This window comes from Pieris rapae, chromosome Z (assembly GCF_905147795.1).
Source record: "Pieris rapae chromosome Z, ilPieRapa1.1, whole genome shotgun sequence".
In the NCBI taxonomy this organism is placed as follows: domain Eukaryota; kingdom Metazoa; phylum Arthropoda; class Insecta; order Lepidoptera; family Pieridae; genus Pieris; species Pieris rapae.
The window spans coordinates 719,167-731,293 of record NC_059534.1 but is presented as its reverse complement, the minus strand read 5'-3'; the positions used below and the strand labels follow the sequence as shown (position 1 = coordinate 731,293).

General features: G+C 36.1%; 1 protein-coding gene across 6 annotated transcripts in view; it reads left to right on the top strand.

Moving 5' to 3' along the window:
* LOC110993388 (talin-1) overlaps positions 1 to 12,127 on the top strand; it is a 61,831-nt gene that overhangs the window by 16,722 nt on the left and 32,982 nt on the right. For all 6 annotated transcript variants that reach the window (XM_022259641.2, XM_022259640.2, XM_022259645.2 and 3 more), the window contains 17 exons: positions 292 to 351; positions 943 to 1,086; positions 1,346 to 1,501; positions 1,829 to 1,932; positions 2,105 to 2,246; positions 2,475 to 2,666; positions 3,345 to 3,423; positions 3,557 to 3,725; positions 3,821 to 3,993; positions 4,080 to 4,241; positions 5,080 to 5,171; positions 5,730 to 5,818; positions 6,252 to 6,371; positions 7,318 to 7,456; positions 7,577 to 7,657; positions 8,160 to 8,281; positions 8,401 to 8,502. In XM_022259641.2, the coding sequence (XP_022115333.2) occupies positions 951 to 1,086; positions 1,346 to 1,501; positions 1,829 to 1,932; positions 2,105 to 2,246; positions 2,475 to 2,666; positions 3,345 to 3,423; positions 3,557 to 3,725; positions 3,821 to 3,993; positions 4,080 to 4,241; positions 5,080 to 5,171; positions 5,730 to 5,818; positions 6,252 to 6,371; positions 7,318 to 7,456; positions 7,577 to 7,657; positions 8,160 to 8,281; positions 8,401 to 8,502 (2,058 nt within the window). In that variant the 5' untranslated portion in view covers positions 292 to 351; positions 943 to 950. The remainder of the gene's footprint in view (positions 1 to 291; positions 352 to 942; positions 1,087 to 1,345; positions 1,502 to 1,828; positions 1,933 to 2,104; positions 2,247 to 2,474; positions 2,667 to 3,344; positions 3,424 to 3,556; positions 3,726 to 3,820; positions 3,994 to 4,079; positions 4,242 to 5,079; positions 5,172 to 5,729; positions 5,819 to 6,251; positions 6,372 to 7,317; positions 7,457 to 7,576; positions 7,658 to 8,159; positions 8,282 to 8,400; positions 8,503 to 12,127) is intronic.

Here is a 12,127-nt window from a genome sequence, read left to right as displayed (position 1 = left end):
GTCTTCTAGATTTCTGTGTGATCATTTCTAATAGGCAATTAATCGAGCCTTTGTGTCTTACACCGTCAAAGGGTGTAAGGCAGGTTTCCTCAATTCCTTAACAAATCGAATGTTATATGCGCATATTGAACGTACATGTTGATGATGATGCACAGTCGTGGTCCTTCCTCTCAGGCATGAGAGTACCACGCTGAAGCTTATTTTTTGTGTAATTTTAAGGTTTTTGTTAAATAGCTGTAGGGTTGCGAAATAACTAAATATGTACTTTTTTAAATGAAACTCTCCTTTCAGGAAAGTGACATCGCATTATACAAAGAACTACAGTCAAACAGTTGAAGTTAGCTGACATATGTAAGTATACAGCATTAATTTTGATATAGTTTCCAACAATAGATAAGAGGAGTGTGAATAACGTGGTGATAACGAAAGGGAATGCTTAGATATGCTATAAATGTATATATAATAATATGTAGATATAATAGTTTAAGGCCAGCACGACCTTTGCTGCATTGATTGAGTGTCTCTTAACATCAGGTGAGCCTCCACCGTGTTATAAAAATATATATTTGTGTAGTACGATAAGAGAATGAGACTTGGAGATCGCTTGTGTGGAAGGCTTTTTCTTTGATAGGCCAACACTTAGAATAGGGTAAATTTAAAAATGCCTCGTTGCCACGATGACGTTGAATTATATATTGTTTATACTTTATAATATTGCATTATAATGTATGTATAAGATTTGGGAAACCTTTTAAGTAAAAACACCTGTTCCAGGATGTTTTTATTGTTTTTTTTTGGTTGAAATGGTTTTTTTCGCAATAAGCATTGATTAAGTATGACACGTTAAACACGTGAATGCATGAGTGAGTGTGTGGATATGTGTTAGGGAGCTGAAAGATTTTTTTTCAAATGTACATTTAAAAGTAATTTAACTGTTAACAGGTGCAAAAATGGCGACTCTGTCGCTGAAAATCTCCATAGAGGATGGTAAAGTGGTGAAGACCATCCAATTCGATCCGAGCAGCTCTGTATACGATGCCTGTAGGATCATCAGGGAGAAGATTCTGGAGGCCAACATCAATGATGGTAAGTACTCCTGCCACCACTGCAGCTGTATAGCAGTGCACATAGCAGGATACACTATTTACAGTACTAAGCCAATACGATATACATATAACATTAATTTATGTCGCCCTATACTTGTACTTTGACAACAAACTGGGAAACTTTAGTCATTGTAATTAAAAATTCATCATAATCGGCTTAGTCATTTTTAAGATATATCTACGTGGCTCTGCATTTTTTTATAACATTGTCTACTATAAGTATAACACTGTCTTTATAGCAAAAGAGTATGGACTGTTCCTTGCATCTGAAGAGGATAATAAGAAGGGAATATGGCTGGAGTCATCTCGGAGTCTAGACTACTACATGTTGAGGAATGGGGATATGTTGGAGTATAATAAGAAGACCAGGAACCTTCGAGTTCGCATGTTAGATGGTGAGTTTATTAATTAATACTAAAACCTTAATTCCATACAATAAAAATTACAAATCCATTCCTGTTCTGACACCCTTTGTTATCCAAAGGGCTTTATAGCCCGCCTGAATTTCCATTTGGATATGTTTTGGATTTTTCCAACAATTTCTCGCTAGAAACGTTAACTATGTCAACCCATCGCTTTTGTGGTACTTTCACAATCGTCTTTCTGGAGGTCCATCTTTTATCTAAACACCTTGCAAAAAGCCATAGCAAGTTAAGCTATTTGCTTTAGTCGGTTTTGTAGAATATGGGATGTTTTTGAAATCCACCGTTTTGTTTTTATAGGGACAGTCAAGACTCTACTAGTGGATGATAGTCAAGTGGTTGCCAATTTGATGGTGGTCATTTGCACCAAGATTGGTATCACCAATTATGATGAATATGGATTGGTGAGTAGTTATATAAACTAGTTTTAAAGATCTTTTCCTTGGAGCTAGTGTTAAATGCGCTCATGAAGTCCATTGATACACAGTGATTCGAGCCTGCCCCTCATTGCTGAGAAAAGAAAAACAAATAATTTTGAAAGAATTCCTCTTTTGACATACTGTATACTATCCCTAGGTCCGAGAAGAGCAGAAGGAAGAGGCAGACCCTTGTGAGAAGCCCAACTATGGGACTCTCACACTTCGCAGGAGGCATCACGAGAAAGAGAGGGATGCGAAGATGGAACAGCTCAGGAAGAAGTTGAGGACTGATGATGAGGGTGAGTCTGATATTGGGATAGCATAGCCATTCGTAAAACGCGGGAAACGCAATGGAGAGCCTGCGTTTGCCACCTATTACATAAAAAGACATCAGATTGTTTTGAACATTTTCAGGTCATCTGCTAGAACTTAGTTGTTGAATAATTGTAATTAAACTCTCAACACGGGGTTAGGTACTAGCGATAGATATTATATATTTCTGTTATAAATAAAGTGTTTTGTTACAGTCAACTGGGTGGAGCCGTCGAAGACATTGCGCGAACAGGGCATCGATGTGACGGAGACACTTCTTCTACGTCGGAAACTTTTCTTTTCTGATCGAAATGTGGACTCTCGGGATCCGGTTCAACTGAATCTCCTATATGTTCAAGCGAGGGATGCTATCTTGGATGGGACACACCCTGTGACACAGGACAAAGGTATAATAATAAAGCCCGTTTGTTTTCAATCTTCACAAATGTTTATATTAGCTTAGATTTGATATAAATAATTTTCTATTACCCTAATTCTATTTTTTTGTAAAATTATCAAAAATACACATTACTGCAAGGATCTCGAATTGATATTTTAATTTAAAGACAAAAACAGACGCATTACAGTGTAACCATTTCGGAATTTGCTAATATTCAATATTTATTAATTAAAGTGCGTCTTATAAATTACAAGACAGTGACGCTACATACTTTTAGGTCGCGGCATCAGATTCCAGTATCAGTTTCGAGATTGTCAATCAAACAGACAAGCTGGTGATCGGCCTCCTATGCCTGACACACTCCGTCGTCTTGGGTCTTAAGCACGCTTCATCACGATATTTTCCCTCATACGAGCGAATTTAATGCGCTCATAATAAGTACATTGGTGCACAGCCGGGTTCCATAGAGAAGAGAGTTGCATACTAAAGTGTCTAGGCCAACACGGCCTTTCACACTTCGCCTTTCTAATTACAATTATCTTGAACAAACAGTTTAAAGTCCACTACGTTGGAGATTACAGAAAATTCTGCTTATTTGGAACCTGAAACCATAGGAGACCGAGAGATCTCTGATTGATGATCTGAGAGATTGACCTCATTTTAAATTTATAATAATTTGTTGCAGCGTGTGAGTTCGCAGGCTTACAATGCCAAATACAGTTTGGTGATCACAAGGAAGACAAACATACGCCTGGGTTTTTGGAGTAAGTAATTTTTTTTAATTTTGCCAAAGTAAAGTTCATTTTCAACACTGTCAGATAAAAAGAATATCACAGTGCCAAATAATTATTTTCTTTTGATTGAAATGTTCTCTCTTCTCATTTTCTTAATTTTCAGTTTAAAAGAATTCCTGCCGGCTTCGTACGTGAAAGTCAAAGGGATAGAAAAGAAGATTTTCAAAGAGCATAAAAAGCACATAAATCTGAGCGAACTGGATGCGAAAGTACTTTACACGAAGAGCGCCAGAGACCTTCCCACTTACGGCGTGGCTTTCTTCTTGGTCAAGGTGAGTTAATGGATTCCTTTTATATGAAGAGGGTTCTTAAAAGGTCGATGAAATTTAAGACAGTTTTGAAATTTAAAATTAAATGAATTTTTTAGGAGAAAATGAAAGGAAAGAACAAGTTGGTGCCTCGACTACTCGGTGTGACCAAGGACTCCGTTCTACGTCTGGACGAGAAGACCAAAGAGATCCTTCAGACCTGGCCCCTGACCACTGTACGCCGGTGGTGCGCCAGTCCCAACACGTTCACACTGGACTTCGGAGATTACAGGTATTTTCATATCTATTGGCTCTTCTTTTCCCTTATTCTACGACCTCAGGAATGAGAAACAATGGTTACAATGACTTTAATTCCAGTGATCAATACTACTCGGTGCAAACAACGGAGGCCGAGCAGATCTTGCAGGTGATCGCGGGATACATTGACATAATAGTCCGAAAGCGGAGGGCGAAGGACCATCTCGGGATCGAAGGGGATGAGGGCTCCGCCATGTTGGAAGACTCGGTATCGCCTTCCAAGTGAGTGAAATGCATCTATTTATTATCTTATTTAAGAAATATTAGACCAACTTCAAATGTGATGTACATAGTTGGTTAATTTGTGCCTAGGTAAAATTTTAACTGTCAAACAGCCTCTCAATCCAGAAATGTTTTGTGTCAGAAGTTTAACTGTCAAACAGCCTAAGGAAATATATCTAGAAATGCCGCTTTGAAAATTGGATCTGGAAAAACCTTTTGGAATACAGATGATAAGACAATTAGCTTTTATAGCATATGCTTATAACTAGGCCGTTAAAACTTTATGTCTTCTAGTTATACACTAATCAACATTCTTAGAAATATGTACAGGATATTATCGTATTAAATTTTTTTAATTTTAATTGTTAAAAGATAAAAAATAAGACAATTGTTTCGTTATTTCATATATTCTACTTGAGGTCGTCTCGCTGTGTGGTGCCTTCTGCTCTGTCAGTGATAATCCACTCTGTTCTGTTTATGGCTTTCTTGAGCGCTGTTACGGGGAGACTTCCTCCTTGCTGTAGACCGGTTTCTCCAGGTTATATGACCGACGGGCGATATAATAAAAGTTAAAAAGACTAGTAAAGATAAAGAAAAGTGGAATGCGGCGTAAAAACATGAACAACATGCGAGAAGACCGTCGGCGGATGTCGGGCGGGTGTCTTCTCTGCAGAGTTCTCTCCTCTTACACTTGTAGCTGGGGAAACCGAGTGGGGCTTAGAGAATGGGTGCGGTTAGGACAGAAATGAGATCAGAGAAGACTTTCAACTTTTTCCAATCAAATATATCAAGAATAATAAAACACGTAAAAGATGTTAAATTAATATTTATTTTTCAGAGCAAACATAATACAGCACGATACGTTCAAATCGGGCAAAGTCAATACGGAGTCTGTGGCGAAACCAGCCGTGCTGAGACCTGGAGCTGAAGGTGAGATTTATTTTTATTATTATTTTTTAGAGCAGGGGGCAAACGGGCAGGAGGCTCACCTGATGTTAAGTGATACCGGCGCCCATGGACACTCTCAATGCCACTCGGCTCGCGAGTGCGCTGCCGGCCTTTTAAGAATTTGTACGCTCTTTTCTTGAAGGACCCTAAGTCGAATTATTTGATATTTATTGGAACATTTGAATAAAGGCGTTGAATGTCAAAAAGTATCACGGCTGTAGAATGTTATGTGAAAAGTGTTTTCTTTAAATGTGAAAGAAACAGAGAGTTCCTTCTAACACAACACCAGCTTTGATCATAAAAAGCAGCTGACAGTGGTAAAACAACACCTGAATTCGAATAGTAAAAGCTCGAAAAAATGGTCGTATTTCCAGAAATACTTACATTTCCCAACTCATGTCGGTAAATCCTTAAACTTAAATCTTAAGATTAACCGTAGTTCGAGCTTTTACAGTAAACAGTAACAGATATACTTAAAAGATTATTTTAATACATAGTAGTAGTGCTTCTTTTAATTTATGTTGCTTATGCATCACAAAGGTGCGAAGCCGTTTGCAGTTGGCCATATGACAGGTGCTCAGCAGACGACGATCTCTGGACAGGCCATTACAGGACACACCCCACCCGCTGTCAGTATTATTTTGCTTGGTTTTTTTTTTAATTTTCAATTAATGTCATCTTTGTGCTCATGGAGATGTGTTTTTTCACGCTTTCTATGGATTTGCAGTTATCGAAATGGGCTGTGTAGGTATTGATGCAAATTTGTTAAGACGAAAAGGTTTTTTTTTTCAATATGAAATTATTATAAAATATTGCCCTTTGACTTATAACTTTTGTAATTGTTTTTTTGTTTTTGTTATGTGTGTTTTTGTTTAAGGCGATAAAGGATAAATAAATAAATTATAAAAATACTTGAAATAATGTATAATCATACAATATGTTTAATTTAAAGAAATTTTCAATAATTCTTATGAGTACGTAAGAGTATTCTGGTTAGCGATAATAATTTATTACTAGTTTTATTTAGTCTTTGACGTAAATGAAAATTAATTATACTTTTAGGCGTCGCAAGTCCAACAGACCAGGATAACATCGATTTTAAGCGAACCGCAGCGAGCCTTGCTGTCGACAATCACCTCAGGACGAGAGGTCATTAAGCAGACGGAAGAAAGGTTGACCAGGGTGAGTGGAAACATGTCTCTTCATCCTGGACCAAAAGACGGTACACACATTTAAACACACAAATACAGGATTATACTCACAGTGCCATTACTCCTTCCAGGATAGAGCGTCTTGTAAATCCGGCAACGCACTCGCGACTTGTTTTTATTTAATTTTTTTTTTCAAACAAGACGTGTGCATGAGTGTAATGTGTTATTAAGTTTAAAATTACTCTTTCGTTTTATTTCAAATTCTAAATTAGTAGTTTTTCTTATTAATTAATAAGTTTGTTTTATGTTCTTAATGAGAAATAAATTTAACAACAGAAAGTGCCATCTATTTATACAGTTATGTCGGGTTTTATATTAACAACTTTCGTTAAAATTTAATTGAAATATTCAGTTTTTCATACTAATCCTGTTTTTTTATTGTTAACTGTATTTATTAAGGTACACTTCCTTACATTTTACGAAAACAAATAAATTAAATCTCTAACAAACCTAGTAATAAAAGAAACCAAAAAAGTTATATGATGGGTAATGACTAAGAGCATTTCCAAATCATATAAAAAATATAAAATCCAACCAAGCTTAATTTAAAATAATACAAAGATATAATAAATAAGCTAGTCACGATGGAACGGGATAGGATATGGCTAAGAAATCTTTATGAGAAAGAGTTATAAAAGATGATAGGGAGGCAGCCAATCGTATGGAATCGGGTGGCCTGTTACACAATTTAATGGCGGAGATTATAAACGAAATTTATGTGTGTTTATGTGTACACCGTTTTTGGTTATAGTGTATTGTGTATGGAAATGTTTTAATGTTATTATTATTATAATTAGGCACATGTCATTGTTATTAAAAATGCAACTGGTTTGTATGATTCCAAAAATAAAAATTATAATACCATTTAGATCCAGTTAATGTTTTGTTGCTGTCTTAAACATGAAATATTATTTTAGGCGGCACTGCCAGCCCTCGGTTCGGACGCGGGTTCGATCCGTTGGAAAACATCTACATTGGACAGTAGCAAGCAAGTGGTGACGTCACACATCGCGGCTATGAATGCTGCCACTGCGCAAGTCGTTACCTTGACGGCTGGTAAGTGTTAATATTCGCATAGTTAGTTAAAATAGTACTTTTAACTAACTTTGCTAAAAAAACTTACTATCCTAGTGAAACAGATTTGTTTACTTTCATATTAATTTCAAAATATCTCAGGACCCACCGAAGAAGTGGACCACACAGCCGTGGGAGCAGCTATCACAACCATCACAACCAACTTACCGGAGATGACGAAGGGTGAGTAGTTACATTTATAGTAGCTCCTTCATCAGCCGATCGGACCACACCTGACAGTTTAAAGGCTGTCAATGTCTCGATATATGTACGATGTCTTCTAGAAAACTGTAGTACATTGCTCTATTGCCAGTAGTTTCCGCAGCGTGATATAAAGCCTGTGATTGAACCCTTCTCGAAGGTCGTCTTCAACCTTTTCCATGTGTCAATCTTTGACATGGTGACAGCCCATTTCCAATTTAATTTAAAAAACTTTTTAACCATCGATAGCTTTAGTTTTATGTCTAATATATTCCTTTTACTTTGTGGCCTTTTTTCATTAACATTCTCCTGCTGATGTTATTAGGCAAAGCATAAAGCGCAGTATTCGTCTAGTGGCTTAAGTCTGTGACTGTTCCTGAAGGGCGTAGAACCGTAGACTTTCTAGGTACAGACAACACTCGCTCGTAAGAAAGAGAATACCATTATTCCTCTGATGAGGTATTAATGTTAATAATAATTGTAGGTGTCCAAATGATTGCTGCGCTGATGGAAGACGACAATGGCGACAGTCTTCTAGACGCGACAAGGAAATTATGCAGCGCCTTTACTGATCTGCTGAGAGCTGCAGAGCCGGAAACTAAAGAGGTGTTTATTATTTTATTATTAGTTGACTCGTCAAGCTGTTTTAAAGTTTCGAGCCAAAATAGTTGTGTGTATATGTAGTCCTTCAGAAACCCCTCTTTATTCTATATGTTTGTTTATAGCCGCGTCAGAATCTACTTAACGCAGCGTCTCGTGTCGGTGAAGCTTCGACAAGCGTCCTTCACACAATCGGCGAAGAAACGCCCCAAGACAAGGAAACCCAGGTAATTAATGAGAGGAAAGCGAAAAAATCGTTTTTGTATAGAAAATTAAATTATTGTTATGAAAATTTCTATAAAGTGTTTTTTGGTAGGGATAAGAATGAATACGGTGCAGATTTTTATGTTGGTAATGATGAAATAAATGATAATGTTGGTAATGATGTAGGTATCGTTAGTAAAAATGAATCGTATAAAACTAGCGTAGTTGTAGACAACAATAATGATAAATATGAAGATGATGGAATTTATGAAGATATAAACGTTAATGATTGGGGAAAGTTAGATGTCATACAAGAGGAGTCGGAAAGCGATTATTATAGGAGTCTAGAATATTCAAATATTAATACACCATTTTCAATAAACAATCCAATAGCGCCAGCTAATAATAACGTTGAAGACATTCTTAATAATTGTAAAGATTATTTGGACAGTGAAAAGCCAAAAGTCCCTCCGAAAAATATTGCCGATAAAATTAACAAAATCAAAAACGATTTTTCTAGCCACGACTACGCTAATATACGTAAAAGTAAAAACCAATTACTTCGCGAACAATTCTTTATGTCGAAGAAAATCGAGTGCGAAAGCATAAAAAATGACGTCACTAAAGCGGGAGATAATGTCAAAGTGGCCGGTGCGTTGAATATGAAGGTTGATTTGGATAAATATAATCGCGTTCTAACTACAACGAACACGTTTCTCGAGAAGGCGGAGGCCAGTTTCGCGAAACACGGTATTAGAGATGGAAAGAATTTCGAGACTTTTATCAAGGAGAGCGAGAAATACTACAGCGAGAGAAATATTGGCAAAACGGAAATTCGGATTTTCTATAATCCCACGTTTGCGAAGCGTAATTGTCCGTTTTGTAACCGGAAATGTCCGAGGACGGACACGAAATGCTGTCCGGAGTGTGTCTGTCTTGAGAGGGAGTTGCACAAGGCGTTCAAAGACAATTGGTTGAATATTTTCCTGATTTTGGCGTTAATTTTCGTTTTACTAGCGTTTTTTGTTCAGTGGGTTATAACATCGATGGGGTGTGCTGATGATGAATTTGTTGGGAGTAATGGAACCTGTCTGTACAATGCTCTATAATGTTTTGAGACGATGTTGTTTATATGGGGTATGGGGCTGGCATATTGTTGGAGAAATCTCCGAAAGTATTTTTCATAATAACATGGCTATTTTAATTTTGGATGCCGCGCTTCCGACCTATAACCGATGTCAAGGAATCTTCTGACAGTCTGCGGCCAAGTCACTTCCTTCCTCCCGCTTTGTCGGGTTCTATTAGTTTATTGGTGTGCGTGAGGGGAGTACCATATAATAAAACTAAATACCTAACCTAGGTTTACTGAAGGAAAAATAAACTTCTTAGAGAAATATTAATGGCGTAAATTTTGCACCACGCCCGTGTCGTCTCAAAGCATAAAATCACCGACGCAGTGGAATAGGCTTTTTCGCCACAAGTTGAAGGTCCTTGTATTTTTGAGCTTACATAGTAGAATACTTGAGTAGTTCAACTCAAGTATTCTTTTTTGAGCACTTTCATCTGTCCATTGGGTTGCCGAATTTCGTATTCCGTCTGTCCGACTATTTCAAGCGTAAGTCGACGTCGCTTTCACATTTTGAACAGTTTTTGTCAGCGTCTAAAATTATGCGATAAGACCTCAAGAAGGGATGATTCGATTTGATTGATTCTGTTCGTTTTCATTCATCACTGTGCTTCCATATCGTATTTTCGAGTCACTTTGTTATTACTTGCGTGAAAAGGTCCAGTGTTAAGCTTGATAGAAATTTGTTTAAAAAAATTTCATTTTATTGATTGCATAACTGGCACTTTTTGATTAACAATGAAAATGAAATACTGGGTCCATAATGTTTCGATGCGTTTAAAAATTATTCAATTCAACTACACAGATTTTTTTTCAAAGAATTAAATAATATTTATAAATATTGCGTCCAACCTTTGTTTGTATGTATTAATAGGCAGGTAGGTGATGCATTTAGGTCTAAATACGTTATCATAAATCACCTAGAAAGTCCTTAGGATGAGGTCACCCAAGACAGTTTCTAGAGTATTATGATTCATGCAAGCTTCTCTAAAGAGAAAACTAGTGCAGCGCTAAGACGTTTATAATAATCATTCCATTTTAATATAAATGGGATTTAAAAATATCTTTTTACTGGTTTAAAATATTTATTTAAAAAGAAATGGTGCCTGTAAATCGGTTGACGATAGACGTGACAACTTCATAAAACATTAATGAAATGATTGCATACTTTAGTCTTCGAGAGGAAGAAAGCATTATTTAGATTTTTTTAACACTGACTAATAAAATCTACCAAGAAACCAAAATTATGACAATTAAACAACTTTAAAAAATTTTAAATAACTCTCTCCATAGTTGCCTATCATTTAAAAAAATCAAATACACAACTACAGGCAATACTCGTCGAGCGAGTTTGCTTATCTTGCCGAAGCCGCGCACAAATTATTTAAGAAATCTATTAGGTATGAGGGTGTGCAATTATTTAATCAATTACCATCTCAAATTCGCAATATTGGAGTGTTTGACAAATTCAAAAAGGCAGTAAAGATGCATGTTAGAATGAACATAGTTGACTGAAATTAAGACGGCTTATGGCGACGTGTATCTCGCTCGTATATATACGTATTAATATTAAGTTTCTCATTTAAATATATTTTTTTTGGTAATGAGAAATAAAGTTCTTAAAACATTAAGAGAATTATGCGAAGAAAACGCGTATATATATAATATGCATAACGGGACAATGAGTCATGCTTATTTAGGCGTCTATGCATTATTGCATTCGAAAGTCTGAGAAAAGCATTAGACTATAGAACATCGTGCTACCGAATAAAATGCGAGTGGAACCGCAGAGCACAGCTAGTGTCAGATGGTTAAACATTCTACAATTGAGCCTAGATCATCATGAGCCTTATTCTTTTTAATATTTAGTCATAAGTGGGTAACGGTTCACAATTATAGCTGTCACTTGAAAACTAAAGACAAAAGTCAAAAATGACATTTTATTTAGTATTAGTTATTAAATTGTTTTAAAACGTTAAATACTCGCTATTTAAATTTATAATCTTTTTAATTGTAATCGCGAATTTCTAGATTTTTATTCTTTTAGAATGAAAAGGGCAATGACACAAGCTGGGGTCGCTGACCCTGTTTGAGCTGGGGTCGTTCACCCGTTTGTTTAAAAACACGCAAAATTCGAACGAAATTTATTGAATAGGTCCATTAAGTGTGAGAGTTTGGATGGTAATCCCCACGATGGTAATCGCGTTGTAGGAGTATTCTCATAAAACCGTTTGAAATATTCAAAAACTGGGAACACGAATTTAAGTTTTAATTTTATGCACGCAAAACTAATGATGGATTTGACAATTTAACTACAGAAATCTCCGCGTTATATCAGAAAAAAAACAGCATTTTAGGGGGGGACGAAATTTATTTCATAAATTACCGTTTAAAATACGTAATATTATGCATTTAATCAATTAGATTAAACCTAGAAGAATAAATATCATTTTGTTTTGAGAAATTATTTTGAAAGTCGTAATAAATATTAAAAATAAATGGGAAATAGGAAAATATTAACA